Source organism: Coenobita brevimanus, chromosome 17 (genome assembly GCF_032717465.1).
Source record: "Coenobita brevimanus isolate Jiangsu-jjx chromosome 17, ASM3271746v2, whole genome shotgun sequence".
In the NCBI taxonomy this organism is placed as follows: domain Eukaryota; kingdom Metazoa; phylum Arthropoda; class Malacostraca; order Decapoda; family Coenobitidae; genus Coenobita; species Coenobita brevimanus.
Window position 1 is genome coordinate 405001 of NC_136970.1, and position 15000 is coordinate 420000.

Below are 15000 nucleotides of genomic sequence, written 5' to 3' on the forward strand. Positions count from 1 at the left end.
AATTGGTTCATTCTCAGTCCTTCATGTATACTTTTCCTGCAGGCGTGTGCGTGAAGGGGAGGTGTGTGTGTAAACCTTATCACCTTGCTGTCAACGCCACACATTGTCTAAAAGGTAAATATTATACTGTTATCTGTCTATCTATTGCCAGAAGTCTTGATTCCGTAAGGGGTGGCCACAAACAAATCGCCTCTATGTCCCCCTGTCCCTTGCCATTTCGTTGCCCTCCTCACAACTTACATCCTCCTCTTTCATATACCTTTCTACGCCATCCCTCCATCTCATCCTCGGTCTCCCCCTCCCTCTCCCACCGTCTACCTCACCCACATGCACTCTCCTAGTTAGTCTCTTACCCTCCATCCTCTCCACATGGCACAACTACCTCAGTGTATTTCTCCTAACGCTTTCAGCCTTAAACTGCCATCTCTTCATCGTATATGCTGAGTTATAACAATAGATTAACATTAGAATACGAAGCTAGTCACGAGGAAGTGCTATGGAAAGGATGTAGAGCCGTGGTATTGTCTTTTTCTGCCACTAAGCCAAATGAAATAAGCTGCAAAAAGGTAGGCTGACACTGCGATATGATGCTAGTCACGAGGAAGTGCTATGGAAAGGATGGAGGGCCGTGGTAGTGTCTTTTTCTGTCAGTGAGTTAAATAAGTTGCAGAAGGACGAAAATCTGGCCAAAGAAAAGAAATATCTTAATGTATTGTCAACCTTCACATTATATCGGTCAGGCCTGGGTAATATCTAATCTATTCATACGTAATATTTTGGAAATTTCGGAGTGTATGCAGATATGTGTATAGTATGAGTATGGAGGAAAAAAATATTATAGAAAAATAGTCAATGCTGTATGAACGTGGATTCCCTCTCCGTTGATAGATAGATAGATAGACAGATAGATAGATGAATGGATGGATGCGTGAATGGAGGATAGACAGAGTGACTGACAGGGGGGGTAGACAGAAAGATAGACAGACATGGAGAAAGAGAGAGACAGAGAGAATATTACACCCATACCCCTCTCTCCACAGGTGCACTTTTGGGATTCCCCTGCGAGGTAGACTCCCAATGTAGTCTACGCGTAACCCACTCAGCGTGTATACAAGGCTACTGTCGCTGCAGCTCTGAACACGTCCCATACAGGAGGAACAACTGCCTGAAGGGTACGTAGAAAAATGATATTCCTATTTTGGTATTTTGGGGAGGCCCGTGGGAGTCAAAATTCTTTCAGTGTGATTAATTTGGTTTATTTTTCCACATAATGCGACTCTGTATAGCGAAGTTAGCATTACACTTGGACAGTAAAAATATTCCTGATTAAGTAGATATCAGTGTGCACTTAAGTATTGCCATTATAACACTTAAGGGAGGAATGCTATTACTATACACTTAATTAGGAATATTTTGACTGTCCAAATGTAATGCTGACTTTACTAACACAAATAATTCTAACTTTTAAACGTAATTCTAACTCCTCTAAGGTCATTCTAACTCTAACTCTTCAAAGGTCATTCTAACTCCTCTAAGGTCATTCTAACTCTTCTAAGGTCATTCTAACTCTTCTAAGGTCATTCTAACTTCTCTAAGGTCATTCTAACTCTTCTAAGGTCATTCTAACTCCTCTAAGGTCATTCTAACTCTTCTAAGGTCATTCCAACTCCTCTAAGGTCATTCTAGCTCTTCAAAGGTCATTCTAACTCCTCTAAGGTCATTCTAACTCCGCTAAGGTCATTCTAACTTTTCTAACTAGGGTCATTCTCACTTCCTGGCTCCGTCTCTCTCCCTTCATCAGGTTTGCTTTGGACTGTGAGTACAAAGGAGTATTGACAGTGACTCAGCCAGTACACTTACACCCCCCCACACTGCATTGACTTACACCACACCACACCACAATGCACTGAATCACAAAACCATACTACACCACACCACAATGCACTGAATCACAAACCATACTACACCACACCACACCACACCACACTGAATCACACCACACCACACCACACTGCACTGAATCACATCTCACCACACTACACCACACCACATCACACTACACTGCACTGAATCACACCACACCACACCACACCACACCACACCACACCACCCACCCACCCACACACACACACACCATCCACCCACCCACTCACCCACACACACACACACACACACACACACACCATCCATCCACCCCCCCCACCCACACACACTTATCCTCCTCTTCTCCCCCCCCCCAGGTACCCGTGTCGGTGGGGTGTGTCGTAGCCATGATCAGTGTCGGCTGGGCAGTTGGGGCAGCTATTGTAATTTTACGATACCCCGCGTGCTGGGCGTCTGTGCGTGTTCCGGAGACCTACCACGCTCTGGCCACACCTGCGGGAACTTGCGATACTGTAAGTGCTTTGGGTATCGTAAATTTAAAGGATATCGTAATTAGGTATCGTAAATTTAAGGGATATCGTAATTAGGCTAGGTATCGTAAATTTAAGGGGTATCGTAAGTTAAGGGATATCGTAATTAGGTACCGTATCGTAACTTTAGACATCGTAAGTTTGAAGTATGGTAAGTACCGACTATCGTAAGCTAAGGGCATCGTACGCTTTAAGGCTATCGTAAGTGTATCGTAACTGGCATGCATCGTAAGTCTCGCCTATCGCTTCCAGCCTCAGGAGCTATCGTAACTCATCAGCACTTACGATCTTTTATCCTCTATCGTAACTTCCGTCATCGTAAGTCACTTCAGTATCTCTCCAGTCACTTCCATATTTTACTGTAACTCTCTCTCTCTCTCTCTCTCTCTTTCTCTCTCTCTCTCTCTTTACTTTTTTTTGAGGGAATACATTTACAGCATCCTACTCTTTGGTTCTTTCTTTGCGCTGAGAGAGAGAGAGAGAGAGAGAGAGAGAGAGAGAGAGAGAGAGAGAAACAAAATCGTCTCCCATTAATATTCCTTCCCCAATAAAACCACCATCATTATCAACTTTCTTTATTACCTTCATCTACTTCCTTTGTTTATCTATCAACTATTAGTTATTCAGTAAAGTAGATTTGTCAAGTATTGCACTGTAGCACTTATAAATTCAGTCATTCACTTTTTTCACTAATAATTTCAGTCATTCACTTTTTTCACTCAACTTCATTCAGTTTTTTCACTTTTAATTCGTCATTCACTTATTTCACTTATAAATTCAGTCATTCACTTGTTTCACTTATAATTCGTCATTCACTTGTTTCACTTATAATTCGTCATTCACTTGTTTCACTTATAATTCGTCATTCACTTGTTTCACTTATAATTCGTCATTCACTTGTTTCACTTATAATTCGTCATTCACTTGTTTCACTTATAATTCGTCATTCACTTGTTTCACTTATAATTCGTCATTCACTTGTTTCACTTATAAATTCAGTCATTCACTTGTTTCACTTATAATTCGTCATTCACTTGTTTCACTTATAATTCGTCATTCACTTGTTTCACTTATAATTCGTCATTCACTTGTTTCACTTATAATTCGTCATTCACTTGTTTCACTTATAATTCGTCATTCACTTGTTTCACTTATAATTCGTCATTCACTTGTTTCACTTATAATTCGTCATTCACTTTTTTCACTTATAAATTCAGTCATTCACTTTTTTCACTTTTAAATTCAGTCATTCACTTATTTCACTTATAAATTCAGTCATTCACTTTTTTCACTTTTAAATTCAGTCATTCACTTTTTTCACTTATAAATTCAGTCATTCACTTTTTTCACTTTTAAATTCAGTCATTCACTTTTTTCACTTTTAAATTCAGTCATTCACTTGTTTCACTTTTATTACTTCTAATTTCGCAGTCATTCACTTTTTTCACTTTTATTTATGGCAATTATATTTTCAGTAGCAGCCAAAAATATGTGCAATATCTCAAAGTACAATTCCAAAAATATTATTATAGTTTCTAAGGCACCTGCACAAACTTTATTATTTTTAAAAGATTTGTTTTGATAACGGTATGCGTAAAAAAAAAATAATTATCTTTTCCTTTTTATTTATCTAATTCTTTGAGGATGGGATAAGCCTAACCTCTTCATTCTTGCCACAGACAGACGATTTTATTATGCCCAAGAGTGGCTTCCCGTCCCCAAAGGGTTAATAGAGTGTAAGCTAGTCTCCTCGTGGGCTTAGAAGGCTCCCGGCACCTCCTCCTCACCAGGGTACACTGATGAGTCTGGCGCCATTGGGGTTTGAGGGTTGGGGCTATGATCAACTTCCTCAGAGCCTAGATTGTTGTTTGACAGAGCATACCCATCAACCGCAGGCAAGCAATGGCCACTGCAAGGTCGTCCCGTGCAGTGGATCGAAGTTCCCTTACGGTAGATAGCGCCTCACCACAGCAAGGCGCAGGGAAGGGTATGGAGGTTTGGTTTCTCCCCCCACCTAACAGGGGCACCATAGTAGCCTCCACATCACCCTGTTATTTGATTATATGGTTACCACCCAGCGTTGTAAATGGTTTCCTAAGTTACAAGAAACTATTAAACTTGTAACTTAATGCAGAGTTACCTGAAGTGGTAGGAAGAATAATAATATGTGACAGGAAGGAAAGCAAGAAATAGGATGAGAGGGGGATAGACACAAAAAGAGAGGCAAAAGTGAAGGCAGAAGTAACCAGCACTACATCAGGTGAGTGGATGATGGTCGCCACAACCTACCACCAAGAAGCCTGGGCAAAATAACACGTCCACAGAAGGGGGAATGAGACGAGCTTACGTAACAGAACCGAATATTAAAATGTAATATATAATTGTAAAATAAATCGGTGAGGAGGAGGTGTTAGGGCACTCTTAAGCCGACGAGAATAAGGTTATGTTATGCCTAAGTTATCCATTATTTTTTCTCCTGTAATTGCTGTGTTATGCCCCTGCACACTTAGCACATTTAGCACACACGTATTTAGCAGCTTAGCACACCACACGCTAAGGTACGCACACACACACACACAGTACGCTCCTTAACACACCTTCCTAAGTGATTTATTTTGCGTATTCCACCTGAATATTCTCCTGTATATTATTTATGAATTTTAATATCAATCTGCATAAGTAAAATATAAGAGAATGACAACGTGAAATATGTAAAGAAAATCTAGTCACGAAGAAGTGTCAGGGAGCCTCCTAAGCTGCTAGCATACGAGCCTAGAATCTGCTACACCCACTGCACCCACCTACCACTGCTTACACCCACGCAGTACACCCGCCCATCCCCACCCACCCACCCACCTACACACACGAATCACCGTCATAAACCCGACCCTCTTCGGTTATGCATCTATCTGTAGTCTCTCTGACCCTCTCATTTATCTATCCTTGTATCTATTCTCTTATCTATTACCCATTTAGATCCCCCTTCCCTATCCCCCCCATATCCCCACTGACACCCATCCCATTCATCCCTATTTCACCTTTCAGTTTCTGTTTTACACATCTCCTCTCCCCATTTCCCCCAGTATCATCTGCTCTCCCGGCTGTGGTTACCTATTTAATGCTTCCTCCACCCCATTTACCCATTCCCCATTTATGCCCACTTTCTCACTCTCTCAGTTCACTCACCTAGCTCTCTCTATCTCGCTTTCTTTTTCCACTTCTCTCACTATTCTCTCTTTTTCTCTCCTTTCTTTCATAGCTATAAACCTTTCCTGAAATGTAGACGTCCTTTCCACATATTCTGCTCTCTCATCCATCCTTCTACCTGTCTTCATCGTTCTTCATCTCTACTTTCTAACCCTACCCACGTACATTCTAGTCCCTTCCCACCCACCTACCCACCCATCTAACCCACCTATACCCCTCTCTCACTCACACACTCTTCCCCTTTCCTCTCTTCACTCTAACTCCTTCCGTCACCTACCCACCTACATTCTATCCCCTCTCCCGTCTACCCACCTACATTCTTCATCTACCCACGTACATTCTACCCCCTTCCCACCCACCTATCCCCCCATTTCACCCACCTAGGCACCCATCTAACCCACCTACACCGGTCTCTTATTTACACCTTCTTCTTTCCTCATCTACCCACCTACATTCTTCATCTACCCACGTACATTCTAGCCCCTTCCCACCCACCTATCCCCAATTTCACCCACTAAAGCACCCATCTAACCCACCTGCACCCCACCAGCTTTGGGCTCTCCCTGTGGCACCACCGCCCAGTGCCACACCCACGTGCCTGGCGCAGTGTGTGTCATCCAGAACGGCACTCTCCCTCCGGCACCCAGAGACCTTGCGCCCAACAGCATCTCCGCCATACCAGGGGTCGGTCCCAGGCCCTTAGGAGTGCCCTTGGCCGTCTGTGCCTGCCCCCACGGCCATCTGGCGGCGGAGAATGGAACCAGGTGTATTCCGATTCTTAAAGGTAACGGTGTATTCCGATTGTAAATGGTTCAAATGGATGTGACCAAAACTAAGAGACTGATTACCGTACTCGACGAAATTATATTTTCTTTCTCACATGATGAAAGATGAATTACATATTGGTTCTCCGGACAATATGTATTTTTTTTTCTCAATAATGTGGACATGACGAAAGGTTTACTCTCTATTCTCCGGACGAAGCGATTTTTCGTAAGTAACAGAATGACGAAAAATTACGCACTACTCCTTACGATGGAGTCAATTATTTCTTTCAGAAATAAAAATATTTATGCACACTTGACGAAAAATAGTATACAGATGCCCGGACGAAGTAATTTTTTTATTCTTTTTATTTTTTTCAATGGTAACCCAATGACGAAAGACGGAATAGCCACCAGCTTCTCTGCCGAAATGAAATTTTCGTCTTAAAGATAAAAGAATGAGCGATTTTTCTTCATTAATCTTTTGACTTTGGTTCGAATTATGATTCTATGCCAGTAAGTAATTTTATCTGACCTAAAAATAACTGGCAAGAGATGTATTCTGGTTTTCAGGTATTACAAAATGAAAAAGATAACGATCTATCTACGCTATTTTTTCTATTTTTTCCTGACAGAGACGAATGCAAAGGTAAGAGAAATAACGAAGAATTAAAAAGGTTATCACTCTTACGAAATGAATATCCATATGTCTATCCACTCATGCACATCTTTCCCTCCATCCATCCACCCAATCTATCCACACAGACGCAGGCATCACCCCCGCATCCCTAGGCCAACGCTGTGAGGGCTCCCACCAATGCCGTGCCTCAGACCCCTTCACGTACTGCCGTGCCGGGGTGTGCCACTGCATACACGACACGCCACAATGCTCCGTGAAAAACCGCGGCTGTCATGAGGATACGTTTCAGGTGGGAATTTTGGTGGAGTCTACCCTAAATCCGACACGTTTTCTCTGGATGCGCTTTTTCTGATCCGTTTTCTTTTAAGCGAATTTAAATAGTGGACTTAACTGTTTTGCTTCCAGTGAAAACATTAACCAGTTTTGAGACAATAATAATAATAATAATAATAACAATAATAATAATAATAATAGTAGTAGTAGTAGTAGTAGTAGTTGTTGTTGTAGTAGTAGTAACGACGCAAAACGAAAATCTTGTCCAATTTAACGCGCAAAAATCACCATAATCACGCCAAATTCTCTCTCCATCCAGTGTTTCTCCTCGGGGCAGTGCATCAGCTGGTACTACGTGTGCAATGGTGAGATGGAGTGCGAGGATGGGTCGGACGAGAGCTACTGCGTGCCTAACCGATGCCCTGCCCTTGCCCACACGTGCGCGGATGGCACGTGCATTTCGCGTGCCAAACTCTGTGATGGGATGGCAGACTGTCCGGATGGCTCGGATGAAATGGCTTGCTATGGATGTGAGTGTGGAGACTGATAGATAGATTGACAGATAGATAGACAGATAGATATATAGGTACGTAGATATATAGATAGATAGATAGACAGATAGATATTTAGACAGATGTAGATAGATTGACTGGTTGACTGACTGATAGACTGACTAATATACAGGCAGAGAGAGAGACAGACAGACAGAACTCTCACTTTTCCTCTCCCCCCCGCCCCTCCAGCCTGCCCCCCCTCCACGTTCCGGTGCGGTGATGGTCGGTGTCTACCTGGGTTCGTGTTCTGCAATGCCACGCCCACCTGCACGGACGCCACGGATGAGGACGAGAAGGCGTGCATACAGGGCGATATCACTACCAAATATTGCCCTTTTAGGTGAGCTGTGTGTGTGTGTGTGTGTGTGTGTGTGTGTGTGTGTGTGTGTGTGTGTGTGTGTGTGTGTGTGTGTGTGTGTGTGTGTGTGTGTTCTTCGTTAATCAGTATCGTCATTATTGTTTATATCGTCGTCATGATCATCACCATCATGTGATAACAATAAATTTAAAAATAATACTAATACTAACAATAATAATCTACTACTACTACTACTACTATATACTACTACTGCTACTACTACAAAACTATTACTACTACACTACTTGCCCACTACTACTACTACTACCACTACTACTACTACTATCACCAGCCTAATAATAATAATAATAATAATAATAATCTTTCAGGTGTCGCAATGGCAGGTGTAGATCAACGGCAATATTGTGTTCAGGGACAGACGGCTGCGGCGACAACTCAGACGAAGAGAAGTGCTCCGTTTGTAGTAAGTAGCGCAGTGCTGTAGCGTTCAGTAGGAGTGGTGTGTAATATCCAGCGTTCAGTAAGAGTTTATGCATAGCACCTGTGTGTATGAGCCGTGTATAGGAGATATGTATGAGTATAGTGTCAGCCCAGCCTTTGACTACTTGGTAAATGTGGATCAGTTCCCCGCCTGGGAGTGTTTTGCAAGGCCATCTGTGTATAGGAGATACGTATGAGTGGTAGTGTCAGCCCAGCCTTTGACTACTTGGTAAATGTGGATGAGTTCCCCGCCTGGGAGTGTTTTGCAAGGCCAGCTGTGTATAGGAGATATGTATGAGCCCAGACTTTGACTACTGACTGATTGACTGATAAATTACTTCCTCTTTACAGGCTGCGCACCCTCTCCGTCATGATGGGGTTGCCAAAGGGAGTGGACCAATTCATCGCACTGTAAACACAACAGGGCAACTAAGCGCTCAACCCAAGATACTCCACTACCTTTAATTCTCAAGGCGCCTGGTGGTCTAGAGGTCCAAGGCGCCTGGTTTTGTGTCCACTGATTTGAGGGCTGTATCTTACGTGTTAAGGGGACGGCTCAGTCGGCTGGTGTGGGCGAGGGTGTAGCAGCGGGGATAGGAAATGATGACGCACGCTATTGATAACCCTACTAAGCCGTTCCCACCCCGACGATGCAATTTCTTAGTCTTGCTTTTCCAGACGATTTTATTCAGCTCAGGGGAGGCTTTTGGAACTGGGGGGGGGGGGTTAAATACAGCCTTAGTAAATAAATAAATAAATAAATAAATAAGATTAAAAAAAATAAATCGTACGGAGATAGCAAGAATTAACTACACTCCTTTCACCTTAACTTGGCCAAGATTTTCGTCTTTTTGCAGCTTATTTCAAGTAGCTTAGTGGCAGAAAGACAATGCTCTAGCTCTCAAATCCTTTCCCACGCCACTTCTTCGTGACTAGCATTATTTCTTTCACGTGTAGCTCAGTGGCAGAAGAAAAGATGATGGTGCGGCTCAATTCTTTCCAACAGCACTTCTTCGTGACCAGCATCATATTCTTTAGCGTAGCTCAGTGGTAAAGAAAATGCTGCAGCTAAATTCATCCCATAGCACTTCTTCGTGACTAGCATCATAATCTACTGCTAATCTATTGTTACAACTCGGCATTCAAGGTGGAGAGATGGAAATTTTAGGCCAAGTTAGAGTAACAGGAGTATAGATGACGTTAAAAATTTACAATGGGGATACCCTTTCAAATTTCTATAATAATAATAATAATAATAATAATAATAATGGTGATTATCATTATTATTACCGGTATTATTATTATTGTTATTATTATTATTATTATTACCGGTAATGTAAATGCTGCTACTACTACTACTACTACTACTACTACCACTACTTTGGCTAAAGCTTTGCCATTGCACTTGACGTCTCAGAGGCTTCCGATCAAGTCTGGCATAAAACTTTACTTTCCAAACTACTACTACTACTACTACTATTACTATTACTACTACTACTACTATCATTTTTTATCTATCAGACATATCATACAGGAAAAAATATATCAAAGAAATATATGGCGGAAATCAAGCAGGCGGCTGAACGAAGACATATGCAAAATGAACGATGTCTCAATTCACTTTTATAAGTTTCTCAGAATGTATCGTTCGGCGTCTAAATGTTTCGTGATTGTAAGATTAAGGCATTCTCATCTTGTAAAGCTCCTTAACACCTCTTCCTTAGCGATTTATTTTTGGATATGGCTGGTTAATATCCTTTTGTACGGTATTGATGGAGAGTATGGCGATATTGGAATGATTTATGTAATACAGAGATGGACAGTAAGGCGTAATAAGCAAAATAAATCGCTTAGGAAGAGGCGTTAGGGAGCTTCATTAACCAAGAATAAGGGACATTGTATTACTCGATATTCTCGTATATATAAGGAATATTTTTGGTTTTCTGATACATTATTATTATTATTTTTTTAATATATAGGCATTTATTTTTACTATAGCCAAAGTTGATAGGGCAATTGTGAAGTATTATATATTGAAATTTTATCTATATATCTTCTTCTCAAAATTTGCAAAGATTAATGTAGCCTCTATTCCCTTCTACAAAATTACAGGATTCAATATTGTGTCCGGGGAGAGAGAGAGAGAGAGAGAGACGTGATTCTCCCGTGGTGGAAGGGCTAAATGCTTTATTATTATTATTATTATTATTATTATTATTATTATTATTGAGCGTAATATGTTCCAAAGCTATTCATGTCAAGAATATTATTATTATTATTATTATTATTATTATTATTATTATTACTCAGAAGTTGTTAATATTAAGGGAAATTCCAGTGACCTCTCCTCGGGCTAGATAGAAGGGAAACAAGGGCATTACAGGTCAAGGGGGTCATTTTGTGGTGCTAGATATGTTGAAGGTGGTATTAAGGTGGTATTAAGGAGTTGAAGGTGGTATTAAGGTGTTGAAGGTGGTATTAAGGTGCTGAAGGTGGAATTAAGGTGTTGAAGGTGGTATTAAGGTGATATTAAGGTGTTGAAGGTGGCATTAAGGTGCTGGAGGTGCTATTAAAGTGGTATTAAGGTGTTGATGGTAGTATTAAAGTGGTATTAAGGTGCTGAAGGTGGTATTAAGGTGGTATTAAGGTGTTGAAGGTGGTATTAAGGTGTTACTAAGGCGCTGAAGATGATATTAAGGTGGTATTAAGGTGTTGAAGGTGGTATTAAGGTGTTATTAAGGCGCTGAAGATGATATTAAGGTGGTATTAAGGTGCTGAAGGTGGTACTAAGGTGGTATTAAGGTGTTGAAGGTGGAATTAAAGTGGTATTAAGGCGCTGAAGATGATATTAAGGTGGTATTAAGGTGCTGAAGGTGAAATTACACGTTTTATACCCGTTAAATACCTGGTTTTATTTATACCCTTATATTAAGCCACTTGGTATTTCCTTAAGGAGAACGAAACAGAGGCTGACACACACACACACACACACACACACACACACACACACACACACACACACACACACATTCCGTCTAAAGCTTCCATCCCTAAGGTTATTATTATTATTATTATTATTATATCTGAAATACTATAGTCAAAAAGGAATGCTACACTCCTTTCACCTTAACTTGGCCCAGATTTTCGTCCTTTTGCAGCTTATTTCACGTAGCTCAGTGGCAGAAAGACAGTACTACGGCACTACATCCCTTCCACTGCACTTCTTCGTGACCAGCACCATAGTCTAGTGTTAGAGAGAGAGAGAGAGAGAGAGAGAGAGAGAGAGAGAGAGAGAGAGAGAATTTTTAGTCTTTCAAATATCGTCATTTTCACTCTAAAAATAATAATATCCAAATTAATTCCTTTCCCTTACCTTTCGATCCTGAAATCTGTAATCCTGTCACCTTTACTTGGCTCAGATTTTCGTCCTCTTGCACCTTTTATCACGTAGTTCAGTTCTCTACATCCTTTCCACTGCACTTCTTCGTGACTAGCATCGTATCTTAGTGGTAATCTTGACTTGCATATTTTTTTTCGTCCTTTTGTAGCTTATTTCACGTATTTTCGTGGTCTATATCCTTTCCATTGCACTTCTTCGTGACTAGCATCTCTTAACGATAGTCCTAGGCTCGTCTTCTCGTCGGGAAAGGAAGCTCCCTAACACCTCTTCCTTAGCGATTTATTTCTGGACATGACTAGCTATATATCCTTCAGTATGTTATCTATGCAGAGTACGGCGATATAGGAAGGATTTATGCAACACAGAAGAGGGCAGTAAGGTGTAATGAAAATAAATCGCTTGGGAAAAGGCGTTCGGGAGCTTCCTTACCTTGCTACAACTCAGCACCCATTGTAGGATTGTCATTTTACGCTTATTTAAAGTGAACGGATTATAGGAATTTTAAATTTGACTTTCTAAAAATTCTTTCACATTTCGATATGCCACATTTGGATAATTATTTGTTCATATATATTTTTTCCCCCATGTGGTTTTCAATTGCCATAGTTCACCTTTCAAGCTTCCATTTTCCCTTAATATACCCGTTTTCTATATAGGCTCACACCGATGGTAGATGTAAACAATAATATTTTGGTTCGTATACGGTAATCGTAAAGCCGTGTAGGGCGCTTGCCAATAATGTTACGTGATCTATTGAGAGAGAGAGAGAGAGAGAGAGAGAGAGAGAGAGAGAGAGAAAAGAGAGAGAGAGAGGGAAAAAAGAGAGAAAAAGAGAGAGAGAATCAAAGAAACAGGAAGGAGTGAGAACTGTGAGATCTGAGAAACAGGCAGGAGGAAAACAATGATGCGAGCTGGCAGATAAAAACGGAGAGAGGGAGAGAGAGAGAAATTACGTACCTTCAATTAATTCAAAACACCCTCCAGTCACCAAAATACCGCCATAACACTCACACACAACCCCCTCACTCCCTGCCCAAAGGCACACTGGGTACCCTATCAATATTCTTATCTATATACGATGTGACAGATCCACGCCGCGCATGCGCAGAAATGTCCTCGCTCCCCGCAAAACCAAGGACTATGATCTTGTATTAATTTTCCTTTATAAAACTGTAATTTTACGCCAAGTTATGTATATATATATTGGCGTAAATGAGAGGAAATATTTAAAAAATATTAGCTTTGTCGTTTCGTGAAGGAGGTGTCACGTAACCAACTGTTTACCACCATTAATACGATCACTACTACTACTACTACTACTACTATGACTGCTACAGCTACTACTACTACTGCTACCACCATCAGCTACGTCTTGTAAAGGCGTAATGTCCTAAAATAAATCGCTAAGGAAAATACGTTACGATACCACCTAAAATCTGGTCATTAATGGGAGGATAAATGAGGTAAAAAATAACTCAAAATTTTTATTGAAAGTCACATCTATTAGTTCCATATATCTATCGAATTATCTATTACACATATACATCTATCTATCCATCCATCCATTAATACTTCCATCTATCAGCCTCTCCGCAAATTTATCTATCGTTATGGTTAATTCGTTTTCATTTTATCTATCATGTTGTTTCTATCTATCTGTTCGTATCTATTTTTGTCCTCCATCTATTCTTCCCTTTTACTTATATAGATAGATAGATAGATAGATAATTTTCCTGTCTAATATAACTGGAAACTGGCATCCATTCTTTTGCTTCGACAGATAGATAGATAGATAGACAGATAGATATTTTTTCTATTAAATCTGAAAACTTGCATTCATTATTTTCCTTCGACATACAGACCGACATAGATAGATACACCGATAGATAGATAGATAGATAGATAGATTTGTTCCCATTAATACACCTGAATTCTGACATCCATTCCTCTTCATGTATTTGTATTTGTAATATATAGATTTTAAAAAACGTCAATTTGTAAGAGTATTATTGGGGAGAGAGAGAGAGAGAGAAGGAGGAGGAGGAGAGGAGGAGGAGGAGAAGAAGAAGAAGAACAGGAGGAGGAGGAGGAGGAGGAGGAGGAGGAGGAGGAGGAGGAGGAGGAAGAGGAGGAGGAGGAGGAGGAAGAGGAGAAGAAAAACAACTAGAAGAAAAACAAGAAAAACACTACATTATAAAACACTCCATCAGAATCACCATCAACACAAACCCTTCCATAAATCCGTTCAATTGATCACCAGGCCTTGCAACGGCGCTGGTGGGGTAGAACATGTTGCACGCGTCCCATTTGCAACATTGCTCGCACAGTTCGTAGTTGATTCCGAAGCCCCGAAGCCTGCATGAAGCGTAGCAGACATCGGTGCACTCTCTTTTCAACATGATCAACACGCCGTTCACCTCTGTCCTCTCCACCTGTAATTAGGAGAGTAGTGAGGTTAATTATCTACCTATCTGTCTATCTACCTATCTATCTATTTATCCGTCTATCTATCTATCTATCTGTCTATCTCTTTTCAACATGATCAACACGCCGTTCACCTCTGTCCTCTCCACCTGTAATTAGGAGAGTAGTGAGGTTAATTATCTACCTATCTGTCTATCTATCTATCTATTTATCCGTCTATCTATCTATATCTATCTATCTGTCTATCTCTTTTCAACATGATCAACACGCCGCCGTTCACCTCTGTCCTCTCTACCTGTAATTAAGAGAGTAGTAATTATCTATCTGTCTATCTATCTATCTATCTATCTATCTATTTATCCGTCTATCTATCTATCTATCTATCTATCTATCTATCTGTCTATCTCTTTTCAACATGATCAACACGCCGTTCACCTCTGTCCTCTCCACCTGTAATTAGGAGAGTAGCCAGGTTAATTATGTCTATCTATCTATCTATCTGTCTGTCTGTCTATCTACCTATTT

At 40.7% G+C, this 15000-nt stretch overlaps 2 protein-coding genes across 2 annotated transcripts in view; one reads left to right on the forward strand and one right to left on the reverse strand.

The window, feature by feature from the left end:
* Positions 1-8642, forward strand: part of LOC145391208 (uncharacterized) — an 83057-nt gene extending 74415 nt beyond the window's left edge. The window contains exons 4-11 of the mRNA XM_080265883.1: positions 43-114; positions 1041-1172; positions 2241-2396; positions 6172-6405; positions 7151-7314; positions 7618-7834; positions 8042-8192; positions 8540-8642. Coding sequence (XP_080122009.1) covers positions 43-114; positions 1041-1172; positions 2241-2396; positions 6172-6405; positions 7151-7314; positions 7618-7834; positions 8042-8192; positions 8540-8642 — 1229 coding nt within the window. The remainder of the gene's footprint in view (positions 1-42; positions 115-1040; positions 1173-2240; positions 2397-6171; positions 6406-7150; positions 7315-7617; positions 7835-8041; positions 8193-8539) is intronic.
* A 5595-nt stretch (positions 8643-14237) lies between these two features.
* LOC145391209 (uncharacterized) overlaps positions 14238-15000 on the reverse strand; it is a 5854-nt gene continuing 5091 nt past the window's right edge. Inside the window, exon 3 of the mRNA XM_080265884.1 lies at positions 14238-14483. Coding sequence (XP_080122010.1) covers positions 14238-14483 — 246 coding nt within the window. The remainder of the gene's footprint in view (positions 14484-15000) is intronic.